The following is a 27016-nucleotide window of genomic DNA, read 5'->3' on the forward strand; positions in this document are numbered from 1 at the left end:
CTAGGATCCAGACATGCTATGCTGCCACCTCAAGGAACATTTATTTGAAATATCCTGAAGGGTATCACTAATTTACACGGAAATCACCCAAAATATCTGTTTTTCCAATGTGGCTTGCAATCTCCACCCAACTTGTTTCTCTAACATGTCCCCCCATCCTATTTGGTTACGTCTTCTGACCATATATTTACATTAATCTCAGTCTAGGGAAAATATTTTGGAGTCATGATAAGTCCAAAGTCAAACTTTCTATCATTCTTTGGAGGGAGGGGGGAAATGTGATAATTTGTTCCTTTAATTTGCAGCGGCATAGCTAATCAGCACTTTAAGTATACCCAGATACTTAATGTTGAATCTTTTTGACTAGCGATTTCAAGACCAATCATTCATTACTCCAATACATTTAAAATCTAGATAAAATTAAGTAATGTCTATTTTTTAAAGCTGCATGATTGTAGATTGTAGATTGCACTTTTTCCTAAGGGAACTTATTAAATCTACTATCCTTAGATAGAAAATTCTCAATGAAACTATAATGAGAAGACCCAAATTCATGTCGTTTTCCCTTTAACAACCAAATGTCTTTAGAGAAGTCACTTAAATTTGGAGGACATGGGTTTTCTCCCTTATCATGTGGAAATAATAACAGTGCCTAGTGTTGTTAGGAGCATCATATGACATAATATATGGGAAAATGCTTTGTCAACTTATAAGATGCAATGTGGATTTTAAACTGATATAATTTTTCCATACTTGTAAGATGATAACAGTTATTTAAATCTTCATTCTACAGTTATATATACAAAAAAGAAGGTTGTTTTATCAATATTTATAATTTACTATGACTTGCATTAAACTTTTCTGCCAGTGTCTTACCTACCTCCTGAATTCAGGTATCGTTTCCCAATGTGCACTATGGGATACTTGTCTGCTAATCTTTTATCTGGCCACAGAATTCCATCTGCTGCAAAGACCACTTTGTGGTTTGACTTTTGAAACTTTTTTAGAACTTCTTCTGGACCACCAGCAAATATGACATCAAAGCTGTTTAATGAGGGAAAAAAGAAGTTTTAAAGTACACTTGTCTGAATTTAGGCACATAAACCAAAAAGTAGTTTCCAATAAAAGTCAGAATTTAGACTCCAACACAAGATTAATAACAACTATTTACAGAGTACACCAAACAATTGTCCTTCAACTTAAATTGTATAGACTGTATTAAATTATTAGTGTTTACATTACACTGGCAAATGAAGTTCAAATAAAAGACAGCTTTTTTAGTACTAGTCAATATTTTTTCAAAAATCACTTATTCCCCAAAATCAAAATTATAAAAGTGTTAAAATTTTAAAAAGTCAGTAATTTGCTATATACCTTAATAATACAGACACAATCACTGACAGAAGCTGCCATTGTAACTGCCTCATGTTTCAATTTAATTTGTACCCATCCATTATAATTTCTGAAGATTTCATTATCTTTGACAAAATGTGTTCAACTACTAATATTCATCAACATAAATTTATATTTGAATCACTATTTAGCCTGAAATCCTAAAACAAAAGTGTATAGACAAATGCATCCTTTTAAAGCTCAATAAATTTGAAAGAAATTATGTAAAATTGACACTATAGTTTAATGTCTATAGTTTCATTGACCTTTCTGGAGACTTCATTCCTCATAGTTAATTCACAGAATCACAACAACTTAATAAAATATAAAGCATAAAAGCCACTATCTGTTTCATACTTTCTCCATTCTTGCTACGACCACAGATTCTTTTGCACCTTTTTTTACATCAGAGAACCTCAAGGCCAAAGGTTTCCAAATATGATAATTTAATGACTTAAGATCCGGATGACAAACAATAAAAGTAAACAGATGCTCTTGAATTCAGCACCAGGTCTTCCTAACAGCCAATAGTCCTGATGCACAGCTGTGATATCTGAACGGAGGAGGGAGGAGGCTGCTCCACATGCCTTTCCCAGGCAGACCTGCTCTCAAGGAGCTTGTTAATATGCTAGGATAGTAGTAATGTATCACGCAACATTTAATAACTTTCTATATATGAATGGTTTTATCAAAATAAAACACACTATTGGGGCCAGTCTGATGGTGCAGCGGTTAAGTTCACACGTTCCGCTTCAGCGGCCTGGGGTTCACCAGTTCGGATCCCAGGTGTGGACCTATGCACCGCTTATCAAGCCATGCTGTGGCAGGCATCCCACATATAAAGCACAGCAAGGACGGACACGGATGTTAGCTCAGGGTCAATCTTCCTCAGCAAAAAGAGGAAGATTGGTGGCAGATGTTAGCTCAGGGTTAATCTTCCTCATGAATTAATTAACTAATTAATTAATTAAAACACACTATTGCTCATCTCTATAAAACTAAAAACCCAATGAAATTGTATAAAATTACTTTAACAAGAACAGTGTAAGTTTATACTTGTGGTAGAGATGCTAACTGACCCCATGCACATTCCCATGCCTTTATTTTGATAACGGAATCCTGCCCTGTTAACTGGGAACATGGCTGTCTTGCTAAAGACTATTCTGGAGCTAGATGTGGCCGCATGACTAAGTCTGTCCAACGGAGTGTGAGTGGAACTAGTGTGCTCAGTCATACCAGGTCCTGGGCTTCAAAAAGGAAGTTGCCTGCCCTCTGCTTCTCTCTCTCTTCCTTTCCCCTTCCATGGTAAACAAGACTTTACAAGTGAAAAATACTTGACATACACACCCACGCCACAGAGTCCACTTCTGGATCAAAAGTAAAACCAAAACAAAACATGAAAATTAAAATGTTGTTGACGTACAACTAAATTTAGTAATTATGCCTAGCCAATTTTTAAAAAAATAAGGGTGAGATAAAAAAGATAGACTATTTCATTTATATTGTCCTAGAGGATTTAAATTGTATCATTTGTTTTTATTTCAGTTACAAAAAATAACACTTCAAAATTAAAACATATCTCTATAGGTATACATTTTGGTACATAGTTTTTTCTCTTTTCTAAGATCAATAAGCAAGAAACTGCTAATACTGTTAATAACATAATCATAAAGTGACTCAGGGCATATAATTTGAAGTCTGCCAGTTGGATTTCTAATTCCAGCTCTGCCACTTGCTATGTGAGTTAACCTTAGACAAGTTAGTTACTTGAACTCTTTATGCTTCAGTTTATGTATAAAATGGGGGAGAAAGTAGTACCTATCTCATCAAGCTATTGTAAAAAAATTAAAAATTAAGAACAATATATGGCAAATTATAAGCATTCAATAAAGTTAACAAAAATTAACATTATTGCTGCTAGAAGATAAGGTCTAACGTAAGGGGAGAGGCAGGAGGAAAACTCTCCCTTAAGTTTATACAAATCTGTAGTTTAAAATAATTTTATTTTTAGCAAGATATACATATGTTGTATGACAAATTTTAAATCAGAATAAATTTGTTCTGACTAAAACCTCAAACCAACTTTTCCCTGCCTGTATATTTAATAAACTGGATTAATCTGACTTCACAAGACAATATTTACAAAAATATATCAAGTTTCTCTTTTTCTTATAAATAAGTACAACTGATTTCCTCAGTATGACTTTAGATTTCTGCCTCCTAAAATAATCCTGTCTTTTCTAGCAGGGGATTTTCCTAATATTGAAGATTAGGAAGTAAGACTAGTTCCATGAGTATCTGAGCCATGAGGGGCGAGACACATAAGCCATCCAAGTTGTAGAGGAACCCCAATACATTGTCTGGAGACAGCAAAAAGAGCTTCCTACGTCAGAGACCCACATAACTGGGGACAGGCCAAAGTGATTGAGAGATTTTCCAGGTAGCATCACGTATTCAAAGTTGTAAATGCACACTTGGAAAGCGAATGTCTTCTGTCTTTGTAACCCCGGGGAAGGATACAGTATTACAGAGTATCTCCCAAATGATTAACAGAAGTCAACAGCGTGAAAAGCAGGCACTGTGGGAACTTCTAGTTTTATAATTTTGTATTTTATAAGCATGCATTACCTTGATAACAAAAAGCAATTATTTTAAAGCAAAATGTACAGGCAAAAGTTATCTTCACATAATTTAAATGAGAACTGACTTTGAATAAAAATGTAAGGTTGCTGAAAGTTTCCCATTTTATTCTCAGAAGCGGCATTGTTATTTCTGTGTTTAAGGACTTTAGAAAAGTTCTTTGAACCAATTTAAAATTTTTCAAAGGTCAAGAAAGTTTTTCTGCTCAAAGTTACTTTGGCTACGACAACCCAAATAGTCAAATTTTTTAACAAATCCACAACAGTCATAAAAATAATTCTCATAGGAATTTGATCTATTTAAATATGAAGAATAAAATAAAATTTTCCGCCACTAACTGTGGTAAATATTCCTGGGTCCTGCAAAAGCCATAAGCTTCCACATTAAGTGGTCATACTGAGTCCTCCAGCAGACATGTCAGTGTTCTATCTCTAACAGGTCATTTAAACTTTACAAGTGTTTGTCCTTCTGTGCTCTCTGTTTCTGTGACACCACCACAGTCACCCAAGCTGAAATCCTTCATTCAGCCTTGCTTCCTCCCTTTCCATGGCCCCTCTCATCAAATCTTTCAACAAATCCTATTGATTCCTTCTACGTAATCTATTTAGCATTCAAATCCTCTTCATTCCCACTAGAAGACACCGGACTGGATTAATTCAAAAACCCTACATGCCTCCACATTACCCACCCCCTCCCCACTTCTAATAAGGACTGTCTGACAAACTCTCCTGAAAACCATTCTGTGCCAGTTCCCAGACTGGATCACTGGTCCTCAACTAGGGTTTAAAGCAGGATTCAGCGAATATTTACTATCTAGTCTTTTACAGAAAAAACTTTAGGCTTTGCAAGCAATATGGTCTCTGTTGCAAGAACTCAATTCTGCTGTCGTGGTACCAAAGCGGCCAAAGGCTAAATGTAAACAAATGGGCATAGTTGTGTTCTAATAACTGTTTACAAAAACAAGCAGTGGGCCAGACCACAGCTTACCAACCACCAGCCTACAAAATGAAGTCTAAACGAATCACCCTCACATTAATAACTTTCCATTAAATAGCCTGTTCTAAAGCCAAACTGAATTATTTGACCTGTCATCCACATCTTTATTCAGGATGCTTCATCCGCTTAGCATGTCTCTTCCCAATCAGGTCCAAAGCATTCACCTTCAAGGTCCATTTCGAATGTCACCTCCTCTACAAACCTCACTTAATCAGCATAAATGGAAAAATCGTTTCCTTCCTCTTAATTCCCACAGCTCCTTTCCTCTCCCCTTTCATGGAACATTTTATTTTTCACTCTTCATGCTGGGAGTGCCTATCTTACAGTAGGCTGCGAGTTCTTCCTTCACAGGCCAGATCTGCTTCTTTATTCATCTGTGAATTCCCCTAGCCCTGTATTTTGAAGACAGTCAATAAATACTTGCTGAATTAATGAACGAATAAATGAATCCCAAGTCTCAATAAGAAGCAAAAGGTACTGAGTAGCCAGGAAAGAAAGCAACAGAAGAGTTCTCTAATTTTTTTTATTTGTTCCTACCTAATCCAACACTTTCTTCATCATCACTGATATAAACTTAAGCCAAAAGTTATAATCATTCAAACTATTAGCAGCCAGTGTTTAAAAGCTTAAAGGCTAATGAAACTGAAGCACACCAGTAGCAATACATCTGATAATTCTGTTTTTAACTGTGTCTTCATCTTAAATAGATATCTATATTTCCATAGATAATTAATACCACAAACTAATACTATGGAACCCCCTCCCCCCCCAAAAAAAACAGTTGAAATGTCCACCCAGTTGAATCTGCAGAGCAAACTACAATAAAATCACAGTGGTAAAGGATTAAATTTATTGTAGGAATTATGGAGGAAAGAACAGATATTAGCTCATATAAAGTGGGTACTATTTTAAAAACTAAATACGACTAGAGGAGGATTTTCCTCCAAACAGTAAACCATTTTGTTTCCTCAACATAGAATTCTTACTGAGTCTGGGCAGAGGTATGAGTCACTAGGACACTGCCGAGCTGGAGGGTCATTTTCTCCAGACAGTTTTCTGAGAGTGGCCTAGCGCTGGAGTAACAACTAGCCGAGAGGACGGCAAAGGACAGAATGATGGCAAGACACCAACCTGTGTAAGCTGCTAGTTATCTGTGGGACCGTGAGTCAGCATACCTGTTGTTTCTGGGTCAGTCTCATTATTTATAAAATAAATGCAATAGATGGTTAATTTTAAATAAAAATCTCCCTCTTGTTTTAAAATGATAGTTAGGTTTAATCTTGGCAACATTAGTACTTTCAAATCTGACATATATTCAGTGCACAGTAAGTATTCATTGAGTCGATGAAGAAATAAAGAACCCATTTTTTTTAATCCCCGCATTTATTTTTATGTAGCTACAATATGCCAGATATAATGTATACAAAGCTCTGGATAGAAAAATGTATCCAGAGAACAGGATTTCTGTGCATCAGCATCCCTCCTCCCAGCCACAGCAGCTAGCACCATATTTTGCACATAAGAGATGCTTAATACATGTTTACGCAAAAGAACAAAATCCAAGGAGTAGATGATCTGTTTGGGGAAATATATATACGTGCATATATGTATAAATATGTATATACATACACACACATAAAACAGACAAATTAATGCCATACAAGAGTACCATACATCAGTCCAGATGTATATAAACACCCAATGCTTCTTTTGTATACAACCTGCTTATTCCTCCTTCCATCACACCTACTAACATCCTCAGTAAATACTAACAGGAACATCTGAGCAATCTGACAAACTAAAAGTCACTCATTTCCTACATAATTCCCAACCGTATTTCACACTATTCTGGATGAGCCAGAAGGCAGTGCAATGTATTTAAGTGACAGCTAATGATTTCAATTTTTCCTCCAAAAGAAGAAAAAAGCAATATAGAAACTGAGAACTCTGATGTGTTTGGCTTTCCTTCATACTAATATAATGAAATGTTGTCCGTCAGTAATGACTAGGTTCTTGGTGTCTGCACACACAAACTGTCATCACTGCCAGGAAAGAGGAGTTGGTCAAATAAATATGCCCTAGCTAGTTAAAATTATAGCCATTGTCCTTGAAAAGCTTTGTTTTCAGAAAATTTTTACTCTGTCTTCTGAACAAACTATGTAAGACAATACAAAATGCAGGAATACGGAGTACGTAAACTGAATTATGAGAAGTATAAAATACTTATTTTGAAGAATACAAATAAGATAGGACCTGGTTACCTGTAGAATTAAAACATATAAATTATACTTCTTACTTCAATAACAAAATCATAAGAATATTTTCACAATTAGCAAAATGACCCAACAAAACATAACCTTTCACAATTTTTTTAAAGTAAATGATTCTAAGGAGATTATGCCAACATTCAAATTTTTTTGAAGACATATATTTTTCTTCCAAATTAGGTCTGCTCAGTTTTGTTTGCAGAATGAGTATAATATGAGACTTCCTTGAGGATGGGATATGTGTTTCTTTCTTTTCTGGAGTGTTAAGTCCTATGCCTGGGTCACAGTTTGTGCTCAAGACAGGTATACTGAATGCAAAGTGAAAAACTGGCTTCACTCATCTTTTTCAGCAAAACTGTATTTAATCAGAAGCCAAAAGAAACAAACATTGGTTGACATGAAAGATGAGAAGCAATAGCATCTTTTTTATGCTTTCTAATCAAAATACAATTGTTTCAACAATTTCAATCTTTGAAATTTGGAAAATTTCAATGCTTTCCGGCCTTTATAAGTCATTTTATCTCTCCAAATGAATGAAGCAAAAACAATCTTTAAAAATAGTTTCAAAGCGTCCAGCATATTTCTCCCTCTTTCAATATCTGTTTCTCCCTCTTCTAATGCAATTTATTGTCATCTAATAGTTATTGGTTCCCTGCTATTCACTCTGACCATATGTAAATCAGATACAGGCCCCAGCTTCACTGTCTGGAACATACAAACAATGACAATTCAACAAGACGAGTGAATAGAAGCCAGCAATATACAATTAAAGTGATAAGGCACACATGCGAACAGCAGAGATTCGCGTGACTAAGATTATCCCTCAATTTTCAGCCAGTGTTTATTTATCCTGGATCCATCTCCCAGACCAGGGCCACCTAGAAAACCACTAATGTAATGGCTTCACTTGATATTCATTTTAATTTTATATCAGCTTTTGTATTGTAACATTGACTACCATTCTAATTTTTTAAGTTTAGTCTTCCTTACTGCTATCATTAGTTAGCAAGGGCCTCTAAATTGCAAAGTCAATTCCTTTATCTGACCTAAAAGTCATACAGTTAATCATCTTTAATCACATACTTTAATGACCCGGGGAGTTTATACCTACTCAAATCCTTGGGCAGATATTTTCATAGAGGAAATGTTCCCTTTGGTGAGCCCAGTAATCACCACTGAATACACCTTTCAAATATTTCATATATTGGGAGACTTTCAAAATAAGCACACCTGCATTCTGACTAATGGCATTATATTCAATGGCACCAAAAGATGTAAATTTATGCTCTGTCCAAATTCAAACTCAATTAATTGCACTGACTTTATTTATAACTAATTTTCTTCTAAAGAATTTTCTTAAGTTTAAAAGCAAAAGAATAAAACAAATAAAGTTTTTATTAGACAATTATCTGACCCCCAAAAGTATTCCACCCCATGCTTACTTAAGGGTCGGGACTCTGCTAGTTTATATTTCACCATATTCCGCACAGAACAAGTTTGTGAGGATATTTGGTATGCATCTAATTTACTCCTAATCACACAAACACATTTTGTTACATATTGCCCTACATATTATTCTAAAAAAACAAAACTGGTCACTGTATGGTAATAATTAGGTCTGACCAACTGTCTTCAATGTCACTAAAGTTAAAGAAATACATGCTTTACAAGCTAATTCTAAATGTAATGCAAAGTCCCTCATTATAAAATTCAAAGGCTCAGCTACCTTGATGAAGGTGAATTATAAAGTCATTATGAAACAATTTTTCTCCATAAGAGAATCTGCAGCTACAAAGTTACAATAGTTGTTCCCAGAATCTTTATGAGCCTATTTCAAAAGATCTCATCACATATCATCCCTTAAAAGTCATCAAACTTATTATATTTACTGGTAGTTCCTCTAATCAAGAGGAGACTGTCAGCTTCACAAACTATTTTAATTGCAATAAAACACACACACACACACACCCCCTGCAGTGAAACTCAAAGAAAAGTTAGTGGTACTTTCTTATATGGAGAGCTTCAGTTTTCATTTTGTTTTGAGAAGAACCCAAACCCTTGCCAAATACTCACTTTTATATAAATTAAATATGATAAATCTTACCCTACAGAGTCTATTTATAAACAACCAACCTCTAATTTTAAATGTTCACCCGAAAGTCAGTTTAGAATACATATTCCCATGGAAGCAATGTTATAAAATTGTTTCCAAACTAATTCACAAAGGCCTACCTAATGAGCACGAAGGACCATTCTAGGGTAGTGGAAATGTCTTAAAACTGAGTAGTGATAACTGCATAACTCTGTAAATTTACTAACTATTACTGAATTTTACACTTAAAATGAGTGTATCTCATGGTATATAAATCATACCTCAATGAAGCTATTTTTTAAAAATCCTATCTAAACCATTAAGTATATAAATCTTTGTATTTTTTTCAGAGTAGTGACCTATGCGTCCATAAAACTAATTATTATCGTTGAATTGTCCTTTAAAAAATCACATAAGGGGGGATTCTTCCAAGATGGCGCCGTGAGTAGTCCTCTTTGTCTCTCGCCCTTCGAGTCTACAATTATTTGGACACTTATCGCTTGACAAAGGATATCCAGACAGCATCTCAGGACGTCTGAGACACCCACGCGACTATACATCGGAAGGCGGACGGACTTTCCTCCGGGAGGAAGTGGAAATAGGCGAAAACTCTCCGACCCCGACGGGCAGCCTAGTACCCGCAAGCGGCTTTCTTCCAACGGACGCCCCCAGAGGATCCACACACATCTAGGGCAGGAGCGAGAACACAACAGAGGAGCGACGGTGGAAACAGGTGACCAGAACCCTACTTAAACCCCCCGCAATTACTCCTAAACGCAGAGGGAAACTTTGGAGTTGCACACCTGAGCCCGCGGGGAGAGTCTCTCCCCGCCATTGGCGGGGAGACCCGGCCTGGTGCTCGGGGCGCCCGGAGGGTCCCAGAGAGAGACACGGTGGGCACGGAGGTCTCCCAGCTGCCGTTGCCCGCCCCGTGGGACTAGGGATTGCCGGAGATCTCGGAGAGGACCGGGGCGGGGGATCTTTCAAAGGCGGGTCCGGCGACCCGGTGGGGAAGCGCCGGAGCTCCGCCAGGCAGCAGACAAAACTCTCTGTCTACCGGTAGCAGAGGGGCCACGCTGAGCACTCAGGGCTCCCGGCAGAGGCCCGGACAGAAGCCCAGAGGGCGGGGCGACCCCCAGCTGCCGTTGCCCGCCCCGTGGGACTAGGGATTGCCGGAGATCTCGGAGAGGACCGGGGTGGGGGAATTTTCAAAGGCCGGATCGGCGACCCGGAGGGGAAGTGCCGGAGCTCCCCCAGGCAGCAGACAAAACTCTCTGTCTGCCGGTAGCAGAGGGGCCACGCTGAGCATTCAGAGCTCCCGGCAGAGGCCCGGAGAGAAGCCCAGAGGGCGGGGCGACCCCCAGCTGCCGTTGCCCGCCCCGTGGGACTAGGGATTGCCGGAGATCTCGGAGAGGACCGGGGCGGGGGAACTTTCAAAGGCGGGTCCGGCGATCCGGTGGAGAAGCGCCGGAGCTCCGCCCGGGCAGCAGACAAAACTCTCTGTCTGCCGGTAGCAGAGGGGCCACGCTGAGCATTCAGAGCTCCCGGCAGAGGCCCGGAGAGAAGCCCAGAGGGCGGGGCGACCCCCAGCTGCCGTTGCCCGCCCCGTGGGACTAGGGATTGCCGGAGATCTCGGAGAGGACCGGGGCGGGGGAACTTTCAAAGGCGGGTCCGGCGATCCGGTGGAGAAGCGCCGGAGCTCCGCCCGGGCAGCAGACAAAACTCTCTGTCTGCCGGTAGCAGAGGGGCCACGCTGAGCATTCAGAGCTCCCGGCAGAGGCCCGGAGAGAAGCCCAGAGGGCGGGGCGACCCCCAGCTGCCGTTGCCCACCAGGTGAGGCTAGGGATTGCCGGAGATCTCGGAGAGGACTGGGGCTGGAGAGAGTTCCAGAGACCCAGCTTAGTAGCCTAGGGGGAAACCCTACAGGCTCACAGAAGCCTTAGGGAAAGCCTCTGCACAGCACCAGTAGAAGGCACCCAGCCGCCAGCCACAAGGCTGGAAGACCCCAGGGCAAAAGCAGCATAGCTAGGTGTACTAACCACAGACTGTAGAAGATGCCAATAGCTCTCCTGCGACCCATAGAGGACAAGTGAGATTTGGTGGGTGCCGACAGCAACCGAGCGACAAATAAAAGTGATCCCACCCCTGGCCGCTGGAAAAGCCCATAACACCGTTGCAGACCCCAAGGAGAGAGCGCATCTAGGTGGGCAACAACAGTAGGCACCTGCAGTCTGAAGCCCCCCGTGACGGCCCCCACGGCAGAGGAGGGAATCCAAAGGGCCACTGTGGCTACGAAGAGGGGCCCAGGCCCAGTTAGCAACTACAGACAGGGTTCCTGGTTGGTGAAGTATAAACAGCTGCTCCCCCCACCGCAGCAGCTGAAACAAGTGAAAGGAGCAACTAAACTCTATCTCCATGCGGAGGCACAAATCAACATCATCAAGCAATATGAAAAAATACATCAAATCTCCAGAACAGAAAGAAAGTAACAAATACACAGAAAACAATCCCAAAGAAAATGAGATATATAACCTAAATGATGATGACTTCAAAACAGCCATCATTAAAATACTCACTGAGTTAAGAGAGAATTCTGACCGACAACTCAACGAGTTCAGGAGCTATGTCACAAAAGAGTTTGATACGATAAAGAAGAACCAAACAGAAATACTGGAAATGAAGAACACAATAGAGGAGATTAAGAAAAATCTAGATGCTCTGAACAGTAGGGCCGATAATATGGAGGAAAGAATTAGCAATTTGGAAGATGGCAATATAGAATTGTTGCAGGCAGAGGAGGAGAGAGAAGCAAGACTTAAAAGAAATGAAGAAACTCTCCGAGAATTATCAGACACAATTAGGAGATGCAACGTAAGGATTATAGGTATACCAGAGGGAGAAGAGAAGGAGAAAGGGGCAGAAAACCTATTCAAAGAAATAATGGCTGAGAACTTCCCAAATCTGGTGAGGGAGATGGATCTTCAGGTGACAGAAGCCAATAGATCTCCAAACTTTATCAATGCAAGAAGACCAACTCCACGGCATATAGTAGTGAAGCTAGCAAAAGTCAACGACAAGGAGAAAATATTAAGGACAGCCAGGCAAAAGAAACTAACCTACAAAGGAACCCCCATCAGGCTATCAGCAGATTTCTCAGCAGAAACTTTACAGGCTAGAAGAGAGTGGAATGATATATTCAAAAATCTGAAGGACAAAAACCTACAGCCGAGAATTCTCTACCCAGCGAAAATATCCTTCAAATACGATGGAGAAATAAAAACTTTCCCAGATAAACAAAAATTAAGGGAGTTCATTGCCACAAAACCTCCTCTTCAGGAAATCCTCAGGAAAACCCTCATTCCTGAAAAATCCAAAAAAGGAAAGGGACTACAAAACCAAGAGCAGAGGAGATAAGTAGAAGGACAACAACAGAGAGTAGCAGCTCTACATCAGAACAGATTAAACCATGGGACGAGAAACAAAGGAAACTGAAGAAAACCGGAAAACAAGACACAAAATGGTAGTGGTAGGCCACCACGTCTCAATAATCACTCTAAATGTAAACGGATTGAACTCCCCACTCAAAAGACACAGAGTGGCAGGATGGATCAAAGAACAAGATCCAACAATATGCTGCCTTCAGGAAACACACCTCAGCCCCAAAGACAAACACAGACTCAGAGTGAAGGGATGGAGAACAATACTCCAAGCTAATAATGAACAAAAGAAAGCAGGTGTCGCTATACTAATATCAGACAAGGTAGATTTCAAAGCAAAACAGATAAAGAAAGACAAAGAGGGACAGTATATAATGATAAAAGGGACTCTCCACCAAGAAGACATAACACTTATAAATATATACGCACCCAACACAGGAGCACCAAAATTTGTAAAGCAACTCTTAATAGAACTAAAAGAAGACATCAACAACAATACAATAATAGTAGGGGACCTCAACACACCATTAACACCAATGGACAGAACATCCAGACAGAAAATCAACAAGGAAATAATAGAATTAAATGAAAAATTAGACCAGATGGACTTAATAGATATATATAGAACACTTCATCCAAAAACAGCAGGTTACACATTCTTCTCAAGTGCCCATGGAACATTCTCAAGGATTGACCATATTTTGGGAACCAAAGCAAACATCAATAAATACAAGAGAGTTGAAATAATATCAAGCATCTTTTCTGATCATAACGCTATTAAACTAGAAATCAACTACAAGAAAAAAGCAGAGAAAGGTGCAAAAATGTGGAGACTAAACAACACGCTTCTCAACAAACAATGGATCATTGAAGAAATTAAAGAAGAAATCAAATATTATCTGGAGACAAATGAAAATGAGAACACGACATACCAAATCATTTGGGATGCAGCAAAAGCAGTCCTAAGAGGGAAATTCATCGCAATACAGGCTCACCTCACTAAACAAGAAAAAGCTCACGTAAGCAACCTCAAACGACACCTAACAGAACTAGAAAAAGAAGAACAAACAAGGCCCAGAGTCAGTAGAAGGAGGGAAATAATAAAAATAAGAGCAGAAATAAACGATATTGAAACAAAAAAGACAATAGAAAGGATCAATGAAACAAAGAGTTGGTTCTTCGAAAGAATTAACAAAATTGACAAACCCCTAGCCAGACTCACCAAGAAAAGAAGAGAGAAATCGCAAATTAATAAAATCAGGAATGACAGAGGAGAAATCACAACAGATACCAATGAAATACAAGAGATCATAAGAGAATACTATGAAAAACTATATGCCAACAAATTGAACAACCTGGAAGAAATGGACAAATTCCTAGACTCCTACAATCTCCCCAAACTGAATCAGGAAGAAATGGAGAATCTGAATAGACCAATCACAAGTAAGGAAATAGAAACGGTAATCAAAAACCTCCCCAAAAACAAGAGTCCAGGACCAGACGGCTTCTCTGGAGAATTCTACCAAACATTCAAAGAAGACTTAATACCTATTCTCCTCAAACTGTTCCAGAAAATTGAGAAAGATGGAGAACTCCCTAACACATTCTATGAAGCCAACATCACTCTGATTCCCAAACCTGACAAGGACAACACAAAGAAGGAGAACTACAGGCCGATATCACTGATGAACATAGATGCAAAAATCCTCAACAAAATTTTGGCAAACCGATTACAGCAATACATCAAAAAGATTATACACCATGATCAAGTGGGATTTATACCAGGGACACAGGGATGGTTCAACATCCGCAAGTCAATCAACGTGATACACTACATTAACAAAATGAAAACCAAAAACCACATGATCATCTCAATAGATGCAGAGAAAGCATTCGACAAGATCCAACACCCATTTATGATAAAAACCCTCAGTAAAATGGGTATAGAAGGAAAGTACCTCAACATAATAAAGGCCATATATGATAGACCCACAGCCAACATCATACTCAATGGACAAAAGCTGAAAGCCATCCCTCTGAGGACAGGAACAAGACAAGGGTGCCCACTTTCACCACTCCTATTCAACATAGTTCTGGAGGTGCTGGCCAGAGCAATTCGGCAGGAAAAAGAAATAAAAGGAATCCAAATAGGTAACGAAGAAGTAAAACTCTCGTTGTTTGCAGACGACATGATCTTATACATAGAAAACCCCAAAGAATCCACAGAAAAACTATTAGAATTAATCAACAACTACAGCAAAGTAGCAGGGTATAAAATTAACGTGCATAAATCAGTAGCATTTCTATACACTAACAATAAACTAACAGAAAAAGAACTCAAGAACTCTATCCCATTCACAATAGCAACGAAAAGAATAAAATACCTTGGGATAAACTTAACCAAGGAAGTGAAGGATCTATACAATGAAAACTACAAGACTCTCTTGAAAGAAATAGGCGATGACATAAAGAGATGGAAAGACATCCCTTGCACATGGATCGGAAGAATAAACATAGTTAAAATGTCCATACTACCTAAAGCAATATACAGATTCAATGCTATCCCAATCAGAATCCCAAGAACATTCTTCACAGAAATTGAACAAACAATCCTAAAATTCATATGGGGCAACAAAAGACCGCGAATTGCTAAAGCAATCCTGAGCAAGAAAAACAAAGCCGGCGGAATCACAATCCCCGATTTCAAAACATACTACAAAGCTACAGTGATCAAAACAGCATGGTACTGGTACAAAAACAGGTCCACAGATCAATGGAACAGAATTGAAAGCCCAGAGATAAAACCACACATCTATGGACAGCTAATCTTCGACAAAGGAGCAGAGGGCCTACAATGGAGAAAAGAAAGTCTCTTCAACAAATGGTGCTGGGAAAACTGGACAGCCACATGCAAAAGATTGAAAATTGACCATTCTTTTTCTCCACACACCAAAATAAACTCAAAATGGATCAAAGACCTAAAGATTAGGCCTGAGACAATAAGTCTTTTGGAAGAGAATATAGGCAGTACACTCTTTGACATCAGTTTCAAAAGAATCTTTTCGGACACTGTAACTCCTCAGTTGAGGGAAACAATAGAAAGAATAAACAAATGGGACTTCATCAGACTAAAGAGCTTCTTCAAGGCAAGGGAAAACAGGATTGAAACAAAAAAACAGCTCACTAATTGGGAAAAAATATTTACAAGCCACTTATCCGACAAAGGGTTAATCTCCATAATATACAAAGAACTCACACTGCTTAACAACAAAAAAACAAACAACCCGATCAAAAAATGGGCGGAGGACATGGGCAGACATTTCTCAAAAGAAGATATGAATATGGCCAATAGACACATGAAAAGATGTTCATCATCGCTAATCATCAGGGAAATGCAAATCAAAACTACACTAAGATATCACCTTACCCCCGTTAGATTGGCAAAAACATCCAAAACCAAGATCGACAAATGTTGGAGGGGTTGTGGAGAAAGAGGAACCCTCATACACTGTTGGTGGGAATGCAAACTGGTACAGCCACTATGGAAAACAGTATGGAGATTTCTCAAAAAGTTAAAAATAGAAATACCCTATGACCCAGCCATCCCATTACTGGGTATCTATCCTAAGAACCTGATATCAGATATCTCAAGAGTCCGTTGCACCCCTATGTTCATTGCAGCATTATTTACAATAGCCAAGACGTGGAACCAGCCTACATGCCCAGAAACTAATGATTGGATAAAGAAGATGTGGTATATATACACAATGGAATACTACTCAGCCATAAAAAAAGACGAAATTGGCCCATTCACAACAATGTGGATGGACCTCGAGGGTATTATGTTAAGCGAAATAAGTCAGTCAGAGAAAGACGAACTCTATATGACTCCACTCATAGGTGGAAATTAGTATATTGAGAAGGAGATCTGATTGGTGGTTACCAGGGAAAAGGGGGGGTGGGGGGAGGGTACGGAGGGGGAAGTGGTGTACCCACAACGTGACTAACAAAAATGTACAACTGAAATCTCACAAGGTTGTAATCTATCATAACATTAATAAAAAAAAAAAAAAAAAAAAAAAAAATCACATAAGGGGGGCTGGCCCCGTGGCCAAGTGGTTAAGTTCGCGCACTCCATTGCAGGCGGCCCAGTGTTTTGTTGGTTCGAATTCTGGGCGCGGACATGGCACCGCTCATCAAACCATGCTGAGGCAGTGTCCCACATGCCACAACTAGACGGACCCACAACGAAGAATATACAACTATGTAACGGAGGGCTTTGGGGGGAAAAAGAAAAAAAAATGACATAAGAAATAATGGTTTGTTTGATTTATTAAAATTAATATATTCTGAATTCTAGCCTTGACCAGAGGTAAGATTAATTAGGAGATTAACAATTTTGATACTGAATTATCGCCAATAATTTATAAACAGTCTAATTAATTTCTTCCAGACCTTAGATTACCCACAATTTTCTACTGCATGGATCACTCTGTAGACAATACTTTTTCAAAAGGGTGTTGTTTAAAAACACATAAGAGGAGGAAAAAACCTCTAACCTGGCACCATTTGCCCATCCCTCTTTACCTTGGTTACTTTCTCACCATCCCTAGGTTTTCCAGGAGGACAGACATGGTGGATGATGATGGAGAAAATGTGAATCCTTCCTGGACCATGGTTTGGCTGAGCTAGGCCTGCGTGTTTTCAGTCAGCTGGCTGTTCTCACAGAGGAAGTTGTCAGAAAGTTTGTTTGCTTCACAGACAGATCCCAAACACTAACGGTGCCTGGCACACACTAGGCCTTCCGTTAAAATTTTACTGCTGTCTTTTCTGTCAAGCTGGGTCTTCAAGTATCATCTAAATAAACAAATGCAACCTCAAGCAGTCTTCATACATCTCACGGTGTCCCTTTTCTCATCAAAACAAATTGGCCCCTTATTAAACCAGTTTCTCCCATAGCTAAATCTTGGATGGGGGGTGGAGTAGGGGGAATGGAAAGGATAGTAAAGCTAGAAGGAAAGAAGTTCTTCTCAAAACAAAAAAGGAGGCTTGGGAATCTAAAACCACTACTCATATGTGGTAACTTTACAAGGACGATTTGCCTCAAAGTCAAAATCAAAATGTACATGTGGCAAGCTGGCCACAACGGTTGCTTGAAATTCACGGTAATTTTAAACCAAAAATTTGCTATGAGCTTTCCACTCTTTTTCCAAGGGTAAAAAAACTGTCTAATAAATTCTGTAGAAAAATTCCCGGCACACAAGCTAACACCAGCTATGCCACCTCTCATGCTGCAAGAAGAGGTAACTATAAGCAGAATTTTGTTTTTTTCCTAGGAGACATTCTGGAAATTCTAAAGATGCAAGAATATGGACCCTTTCAAAACTTTTAAGTGTTGATGGCACTGGGACTTCATTATGTCTATCTTCATTTCAAAATTTATCCCCTTTCTTATTACACACTTGCACAAAAAGCATAGCTCTCACTTTCATCTGCAATAATTTGTGGTTTGGAATTTTCAATTCAGGGAAAAATGTAAAGAAACTTTCCTAAGTTAAAAGAGAAAATGCTGTGGGATTTAAAATGAGCAATCAATAACCAAAACATAAAAATTAAAAGGAAGGTAGAGAAACAGAATAAAGAAGGCGGCAACCGCTAATGATTCATGACAACTCAACATTATTAAAAACATGTAAGAAAAAAGTAAGAAAGACAGTGGACACTCCAGATTAAGTAGAAGAAAAGTGAAGTCGTAGACAAAAAGATATTTACACATTCAAAAGGTTTTTCTTTCTTAATAAACATAGATTTTCTAATTTCTCACTTATAACGTTACATCATCTAGTTCTTCCTGGGTGACCAGAATCCCCTGACACAAAGACAGGCTCAAAACGATCTTTGCTCCCTTTCAAGTCAGGATTAAAACACGAATTTCAGAAAAATGTTAGTTCATGCCATGTATTCTCACTGCTGTTTATAGTAACTCATCAAATTTGATCACATTACGTAACTATGTCAGACCATGGTTTTATAATTATGAGTAAAATCTACTTTTTAAAACAATCATTCCTTGTCAATAAAATAATTTAACATATAACCTACAAATATGACTATCAACTCTTTTTTAAAATAATTTAATATAGACTTAAAAATCCACAAGTTTTTCCTCTTACCATTCAGTAAACAAGACAACCAGATCCTCTTGATCGGCATAATGTTCCATGACTTCTTTCATTAGTCGCACTTTTTGGCCCCCTCCAATACTATTAATGCCATCACCACCTCTCCAATCTTCTCCTTGACCAAGGACCTATAAATGAAATCAACATTTCATCCCTGAGCAACCGTCAAATTATGAGAGGATCATAAAAACTGGAAGTCATCAGCAGCTCGTACAGTGTCACACAGTAACCACTCTTTTTTCACAAAATGACAGTGCTCGAGAGGAAAACCTGATGCCTAGGTCAGGTCATAAGTCTTCAATGTTATCCACCCATAAAATGCCACTCCCAATTTTACCATTTCAGAAGTAGAGTTTAATCCAAGGAGGTCGGGGGTTAGGGGGTGACCACAGAAAGTATTTCTCATATCTTATGCTCTATTTGTTCAGACTAAAATGAAAAAGAAAATGAAGAAATCTTCCATCACACTTTCCAATCTGGCAAGAAATCGGTATGATGAACACTGAAAGCCCTTGAAACTCAGCGACTCCTGGATGGGGCCCTTAAGCGATTTTCCTTCTGAACCAAATGGGTTGTTCAGGGAAACAGAGGGCATGAGGTCAAACATTACCTTATAAATCTTAAATTTACATAACTCTCAAAAGCTTAATAATAATTTATCAACGTAGAAGTGGCCTAAGAAAATTGTCCTCCGTTCTTGTCCCTGTTTGCCTTAGCCTCAGCAGCTACCTCCTGTGGACGCTCATGCTGACGCCCCTGGCTGTGAGGTAGCAGGAAGTGTGTCCCCCTCCAGCACACACACACCTCGTATCTTATTTTCATCAAAACAAGGTCTGAAGTTCCCAAAATAATGATCTACTAGGAGATTTATGGAATTAAGGAGGAAAATGACATTAAATATAAAAGAAGAGGATAAAACAAATTTAGAAAACAAGTAGTATTAGTTCCAACTTTACTTAACATTGAGTCAAACGCAAACCTGGCTGGCAAAGCCTGTGGGGCTCCCAGCCTCCAATCTCTAGTTATCACTTCAAAACCACCTAATATTGAAGGTTGGGGGATAAAGGCTGGCCAAGAAAACTCCAACTGATATGGATCTGGATTCATATTGGAACTATCTAGTAGAATTATTAGGTTTTGCCCTAAAAAGTGGCCTCCTCTTTTTTTCCTGAGATTCGTTAACTTCTATTCCATACCCTTTGTGGAGCTCTCCAGCACTGTGGGAATGCCAGGACAACCACATCTGGGAGCCTGTTTTGCAGTGCACTGTTATGCTCTGCTCTCTATTTCCTTTCCCCTACATCAGTGTACCAAACTTCAGAATGCATCAGAGGCACATGGAGGGCTGGTGGAAACGGACTGCTGGGTCCTGCTCCAGAGGTTGTGACTCAGTAGGCCTGAGAATCTTCATCTCTAACTATTTCCCAGATGATGGTGATGGTGGTCTGGGGTCGACACTCTGGGAATGACTGCATTTCATAATGGGAAGACGGCAGTCAGCCAAAGGGGCTGGGGTCCAAGATTTGACACTTTTTAGCTACATACCCTGGGGTAAGTTTTCCTCACCCACAAACAAAGTAACATCTACCTCTCACGGTTTATATAATCAATCAACAGCACACCAAATAGAAAGTTCCTAACACAGCGCCTGGCACATAAGAAACATTTCACGCTCTCCCCAGTCTGAACCCTACAGAGCTCCCTCATGGCATTTCAGCATTATTTTACCCTGATTTTTCTGTTGCCTCCATAGCGCCTCCTATCAGTGCGTACTGCTATGTTTTTCCTCTATCCTAACAAACTTCTAACAAATTTCTCATTTATCCTGCATTAAACATCTGGTTGTTAACACTAGATCTCTTTGCCAGCAAACCTTAGCCTCTCTAACAGCTGTTCTACGTTAACATCTGTACCTAGTCTTCCAGTGGCTACACAGCAAATACCTTCTTTCTACAGCACATACTGGAACTGCTGAGTTTTTCCCAAGGCCAAGCAATCTCCACCTCTCCTTTTTTGTTGTTTTTTGGTTTTTTTTTTTTTTTTTTGTAAATGTGTTGCTTGTTTGTCTGTTTTCCTACCCTATTCTCCTCTTATTTGTAGAAAAGACCTGGCTGAGAGATCCTTATTTCTATGAAAAATAAATAAGTAAATAAAAAAGGCAGGCCTTTCACAGCTCAGTTTACTACTTCTACCAAATACCCCAGGTTTCCTCTGACAGCTTATCAATGAGATATTCCCCTGGAGATGTGTCTTCTAAAACTCTTTTATACTTTTATAATGTTTGCCAATTCCTCTAAAACAAAGAAACAACAGGAAAAGCAACTCTCAATAATAGCAGAGAAAGGGTATCCCCTTCACAGTCATGTTCCTAATTCTCTGTAAAGAAAGAAACACACTACGGCAGACAGACCCACCACAGAAAAATTTCTTCAAAATCAGTGAAAAAAATTACTGTCAAATACTAATTATGTTGTACTTGTACATGATCCCTCAATATAAATATAAATATAAATATAAATATAAAAATAAATAAATATAAATAAATATAATTTCTGTTATTTTATAGAATATGTTCATAGAAAGCATTAGCAAACATTACAAAATTATTGTCTGAGTGGCAGACTATTACTAAGGCCAAAATGTACCTTTAACACAACCTAGTACATATAAACTAATAGCAGTCAGGTAACCAAATTTCATCTTCCTTCTGTGGATTGCAAATTGTATTGTTATTGCTATGAAAAATGTACTTTAGGTACAGATTCTAACATCTCCGTGAATTAAAAGATATACCATACCTTCACAGTATAATTGAAGTATTTGGCTGACTGCATAAATCGATGGAATCCATCAGTCTCCTTTGTTGCTACAGTTATGACTAATAATTTATCTGCAAAGACAGAAGGGAATACCATAAGATGGTTTACCAAGAAGTAAAATGCTCCCACATTACAACTCACTATAGTGACTAGAGATTTCATTAAACCCATGGGAATGCTCTGGTTGGTTAATCTTCACAAGGCTAAACAAAGAGCTGTTGAAAAAATAGGCGATTCAACTGGGTTATACTATGCCAAATGATGAACCATCAAATGATAAATCATTTTAATGGTAAGAAAGTACATTAAAATTTAAGAAAAGCATGCCCTCAACAAATCACTTCAACACCAAGAGAAACACTTCCATAAAATGCACAGTTTTCATCTGCAGAGACAGAGAGCCTCCTAGAAATCATCTAACCAACCAGCTTCATTGTCACCTATAAGTTATCACTGATTTTCTGCACACATCGGTGAGGTCCTGAAGCACATTATATTCATCAAAACGCTAACATGTACAAAAAGAAAAGATCCAATCACAAGACTGATCCTAACCCTTTAAAACAGATTACGATGAATTGGGAGAAAACATTTAGAAACAGAATCCTAGTTTTTTTTCCTCCTAGTAATGAATTTTTGTATTGAAAAGCCTTAAAAGCCACATCATTGACACCAACTTCAGTGCTTTGCTTTTTCTTTAACAAATAAAAGGAACTAAAATCAGCATAGCCCTAGTAAATACACAGCTTTAAGTTACCATTTTATAATGGACTATTATTTTCAAGCCAACATAACACCACTTCTTAGTAGAAGAAGGTAGATTTAAGGAATCATTTCAAAATATCTATAGAAGCTATTAAGGGAAATACTTATCAGGAGAAGGCATGTTGGAAAACGCATAAAAGAAGCGAGTACCTCAGCAAATGCCAAAAGTGCTCGGATATGTTTTTTTAACTTAAGGATATAGGAGGACCCATGGACTAAGAAAGCAAAACCGACATCTTCTCAACATTCTAGGCACGGAGATATATCATTTGATTCTCACTTGTCCATTATCAATAAGAAAAAATTCAGAAGGTGTTAAATGTCCACTGAGCAATACACAATCATTGGAAACAGCATTAATGCATAATAGGAATCAATTAGAAACAACTTCATACGAATCAAAGTAATTCTCCATCAAATTTCAAAAATAAAACCACAAAATATAAGCGCAATACACATAAAGAAATAATAAATTCAAACATTCGCTAGTCAACCAAAAAAAGAGAAAACATTTCTATGAAGGTAAATATCAACACTGTTAGACTGTTCTCCTGGAAAGAGGTACTTCTCACATAATTTCCACCAGTTTGAGAAATAAATATTCAAAGAAAAATAAGTCATTTTCATAAAGTCGTCAGGCCACAAGTAGATATATTTTTAGAGGATTTTTCAATTAATTATTCTTTTTTAAAAAAACAAATATTCATTTGTAAAGTTTCAAACAGGGCTGAACCAATTAAGAAAATGTGACATGTTACCATTCCCAATAAATTTTGAAATAGGGAATACCAGATTTTATAAGAGTAAAGAGCATACTTTTTAAAATCTCTTTTCTCTGTAATAAAATGACTACATTTAAAGATAGCCTTTAAAAAAGGCTTCTAACTTTTTCTACATAAGTCATAAGAATTAGCTACAAGTTTAGATTTTGACTGGATGGACTTTTACATTTACCATTTCCAGTATAAAATTAACAGCAAAGATTTCATCATCCTTAACAGGAAGAGTAACGTTGGCCAGACCCTCGGGGAGCCAGAAATGTTACCTAATCCAATGACTCAGAAGGCAAAACTAAAAATGTGTAGTCTGACTGTGTCTGGCAATTTTATGCCAAATAAGGACTCCTGTTGTTTCAGTACTGTTGCTAATTACAAAAAACCAACACCAAATAATAAAAAACTTTGTTAAAGGAAGGTATGTTTAACAACATTATGTATAAACGTCTGTTTCCTCTTACCTGCTATTCAGTATCATTACTGTGATGAAAAATAAACCTTACTCGATCGGGGGAAGTAAAAGCTGTACTGACGTGTACCACGCATGAGCTCTCACTAGCTGATTCAAGGGTCAACGTGCTCACCATCTATGAACTATTCCTGTCAAAGAATTGAACCTACCTTTCACATATACTTTAGATTTCACTAAAATTTACACTACAAATTTACCAAAACTAAAAGGACAGAGGACAACTGATCTATAGAATCGATGGCAAAAGGGTTGAAAAAGAGAAGGGAAACTGCCACAGTAACTGCTATAGTATATTAAAAGAATTGAGACAATTCAACCAAACGCAAATCATGGACTTTAGTTGGATCCTGATTTGAAAAACTAACTGCAAAAAGTTATTTATGAGAAAATTAGGGAAATTTGAACACTAATTGAATATCTATTGATATTAAGAAAGTTAATTTTTTAGCATGTTAATGGCATTGATTTTTTTTTCAAAAGAGTGCTTACAGGGACCGGCCCCCTGGCCACATGGTTAAGTTCGCACACTCCACTTCGGCAGGCCCAAGGTTTCACTGGTTTGAGTCCTGAGCATGGACATGGCCCTGCTCATCAGGCCATACTGTGGCAGCTTCCCACATGCCACAACTAGAAGGACCTACAACCAGAACATACAACTATGCACTGGCAGGCTTTGGGGAGAAGAAGAAGAAAAAAAAAAAAGAAGATTGGCAACAGATCTTAGCTCAGGTGCCAATCTTAAAAAGAAAAAAAGTCCTTACAGTTTAGAGACACACTGAGGTATTTACCCAATAAAAGGATATGGTGTTTGCAACTTGTTTTAAAGTTGTTTGGAGTAGAGGGGAGGCAATGGAGGAGGAGGATGGAGATTAAACAAGACTGGCCAGATGTGACGACTGTTAAAACTAGATTCTTTTTGTATACGTTTGGAAATTCCTAAGCTAAAAAATAGAGTTCAACTTCATACACAATCTCTAATCTTCCTATCAGAAAAATGACAGAAAAATATTCAATATAAAACTTTGAGCCTGAATAATCTAAGTAAAAGGAAAGATGAAACAGATAGAAATGTTCTAACCAAACAAAATTATAATTTAAACAACTATAATTCGTACCTTACCCAATCCACCCGCCAGAATTGAAACATTAAAGTGAGATGATTGAGGAAATGAACTTGAGGAAATGGACTTAAGCAATATACACCCATCACCACTACCAAACCAATCTATAATGGCGTCAAAGAAAAGGCAAATGGAAGCTCAGCTGTGACCAAATGTAACCTCTATAGCCACTGACTGACTCTATTAGAAAATAGATTCAGAGAGAGATAGACTAGAACTGCTCATCGATGAAAATCATATCATAGCAAAAACACCCAAAAACTTGTGTAATCATCTTTACAGTGTCCCCAAATGCCTATCACTATAGTGCGATTTGATAAATACTGAAGTAGCTAAATATTTAGCTCTCTACAAACATTGAGATGACTATCAGAATTTCTTCCAAATCAAGAAGTCAACTTATTTAGACAGGCCAAAACATGCTATGTTCTCTCTTATTCATGCACTTACAGTTGGGGGTGGGGGTCGGGGGAGGCACTGTTAAAAAGTCATTTTCTTTCCTCCAAATAAGAGCAGAAATTACCAATATTTACTGCTGACCTAATTTTTCTTTCCAAAAACAAATCATGGATTTAAAATAGAAAGGTTTTTTTTTTTTTGCTTTTATAGCCTGTGTCCAAATGCTAAAGCAGAACATAAAATTCATCTGAAATTCATTGTCTTAATGACAAACACTGCATTAAGTAACTCAGCACCAGCCCAGCTGCCTTTGATCCCAGTACTGAGGGATAAATCACTCTTCCCCAGAAACCTTCCCCACACACAAACCAATCCTTAATTCTAAATTTGCAAATATCAAGAAAACCGATTCTAACACAGGAGCTCTGAGTACACTGTTCTCACTCCGCAGCTAACTCATTTTATGAGCAGTCACACCCTTCATCTGTAAAGCCCAGCAGCTCTCAACTTTCTACTGAAGGAATATGTTTTCTTAGTAACGGTTGGCACAGTGCAGGTGCCAGCAAACTCTAACTGTAAAAGGCCAAATAGTAAATATTTTAGGCTGTGTGGGCCACATACCATCTCTGTCACGAATCTCCGCTTTTCTTTCTTTCTCTTTCTTTCTTCCTTCCTTCCTTACTTTCCTTCCTTCTTTCCTTCTTTCTTTCTTTCCTTTGGGGAGGAAGATTGGCCCTGAGCTAACATCTGTTGCCAATCTTCCACGTTTTGCTTGAGGAAGATTGTCACTGAGCTAATACCTGTGCCAGTCTTCCTCTATTTTCTATATGGGATGCCACCACAGCATCGCTTGATGAAAAGTGTGTGTAGGTCCATGCCTGGGATCCAAACCAGGGAACTCACGGCCTCCAGAACAGAGTGCATGAACTTAACAGCTATGCTACCAGGCCAGCCCTTCTTTTTTTAAACCCTTTAAAAAGGTAAAAAAGAAAAAAAATTCTTAATTTTCTAGCTATCTGTACAAAGGCAGCCATGGGCCAGATTTAGCCTAAGACATAGGCCAAGACAGATTTTGACACCGTGGTTGGCTGTATAAATCTGAAGACAAACTATTTCAGTTGAAATCCCAGCTCTACCATTGACTATTTATTATACATTGGGTAGTTACTTAAATTCTTTGTTTCATCTGTTTCTCATCTATAAAAAGTGTGTAATAATAGCACCTACCTAATAGGTTTGCTCTGGAGGTTAAATTAGTTAATATATGCAAAGTGGCTGACACTCTAAGTTCTACATATGTATTATACAGTATTTTCTTATATCTTCCTTATTTCTACTCAACAGATGTATGGATAAGGTAGGTTGTAGTTGTGCACATCTCAATAGGTTATAACTCCATTTCCCTCTCTTTCTCTATCAGAGTTATACACTCAAGAGTCTAATCTCTTCCAACTCTCAAGATTTTATGAACTTAGTAATGGTAAAAAACAAATCAAGACCAAACCTATCTAAAAACAGTTCAACTTGAAGCTGTTCATTCAAATAATTTAGCCAGTAACTGCAGATACAACTTCTCAAGTTTTTACATTTCTCTCCACCTCCAAGTAAACTATCCTACTAACTCAAATTATGATCATCACTAGCCCAGGCTTCTGCAA

General features: G+C 38.3%; 1 protein-coding gene across 4 annotated transcripts in view; it reads right to left on the bottom strand.

Moving 5' to 3' along the window:
* Window positions 1-27016, bottom strand: part of PLOD2 (procollagen-lysine,2-oxoglutarate 5-dioxygenase 2) — a 94983-nt gene that overhangs the window by 32930 nt on the left and 35037 nt on the right. For all 4 annotated transcript variants that reach the window (XM_023621065.2, XM_023621066.2, XM_023621063.2 and 1 more), the window contains exons 2-4: window positions 21805-21896; window positions 18998-19134; window positions 881-1044 (exon numbers count right to left, since the gene is read on the bottom strand). In XM_023621065.2, the coding sequence (XP_023476833.1) occupies window positions 881-1044; window positions 18998-19134; window positions 21805-21896 (393 nt within the window). The remainder of the gene's footprint in view (window positions 1-880; window positions 1045-18997; window positions 19135-21804; window positions 21897-27016) is intronic.

The sequence above is a fragment of the Equus caballus genome, chromosome 16 (genome assembly GCF_041296265.1).
Source record: "Equus caballus isolate H_3958 breed thoroughbred chromosome 16, TB-T2T, whole genome shotgun sequence".
Lineage (NCBI taxonomy): Eukaryota > Metazoa > Chordata > Mammalia > Perissodactyla > Equidae > Equus > Equus caballus.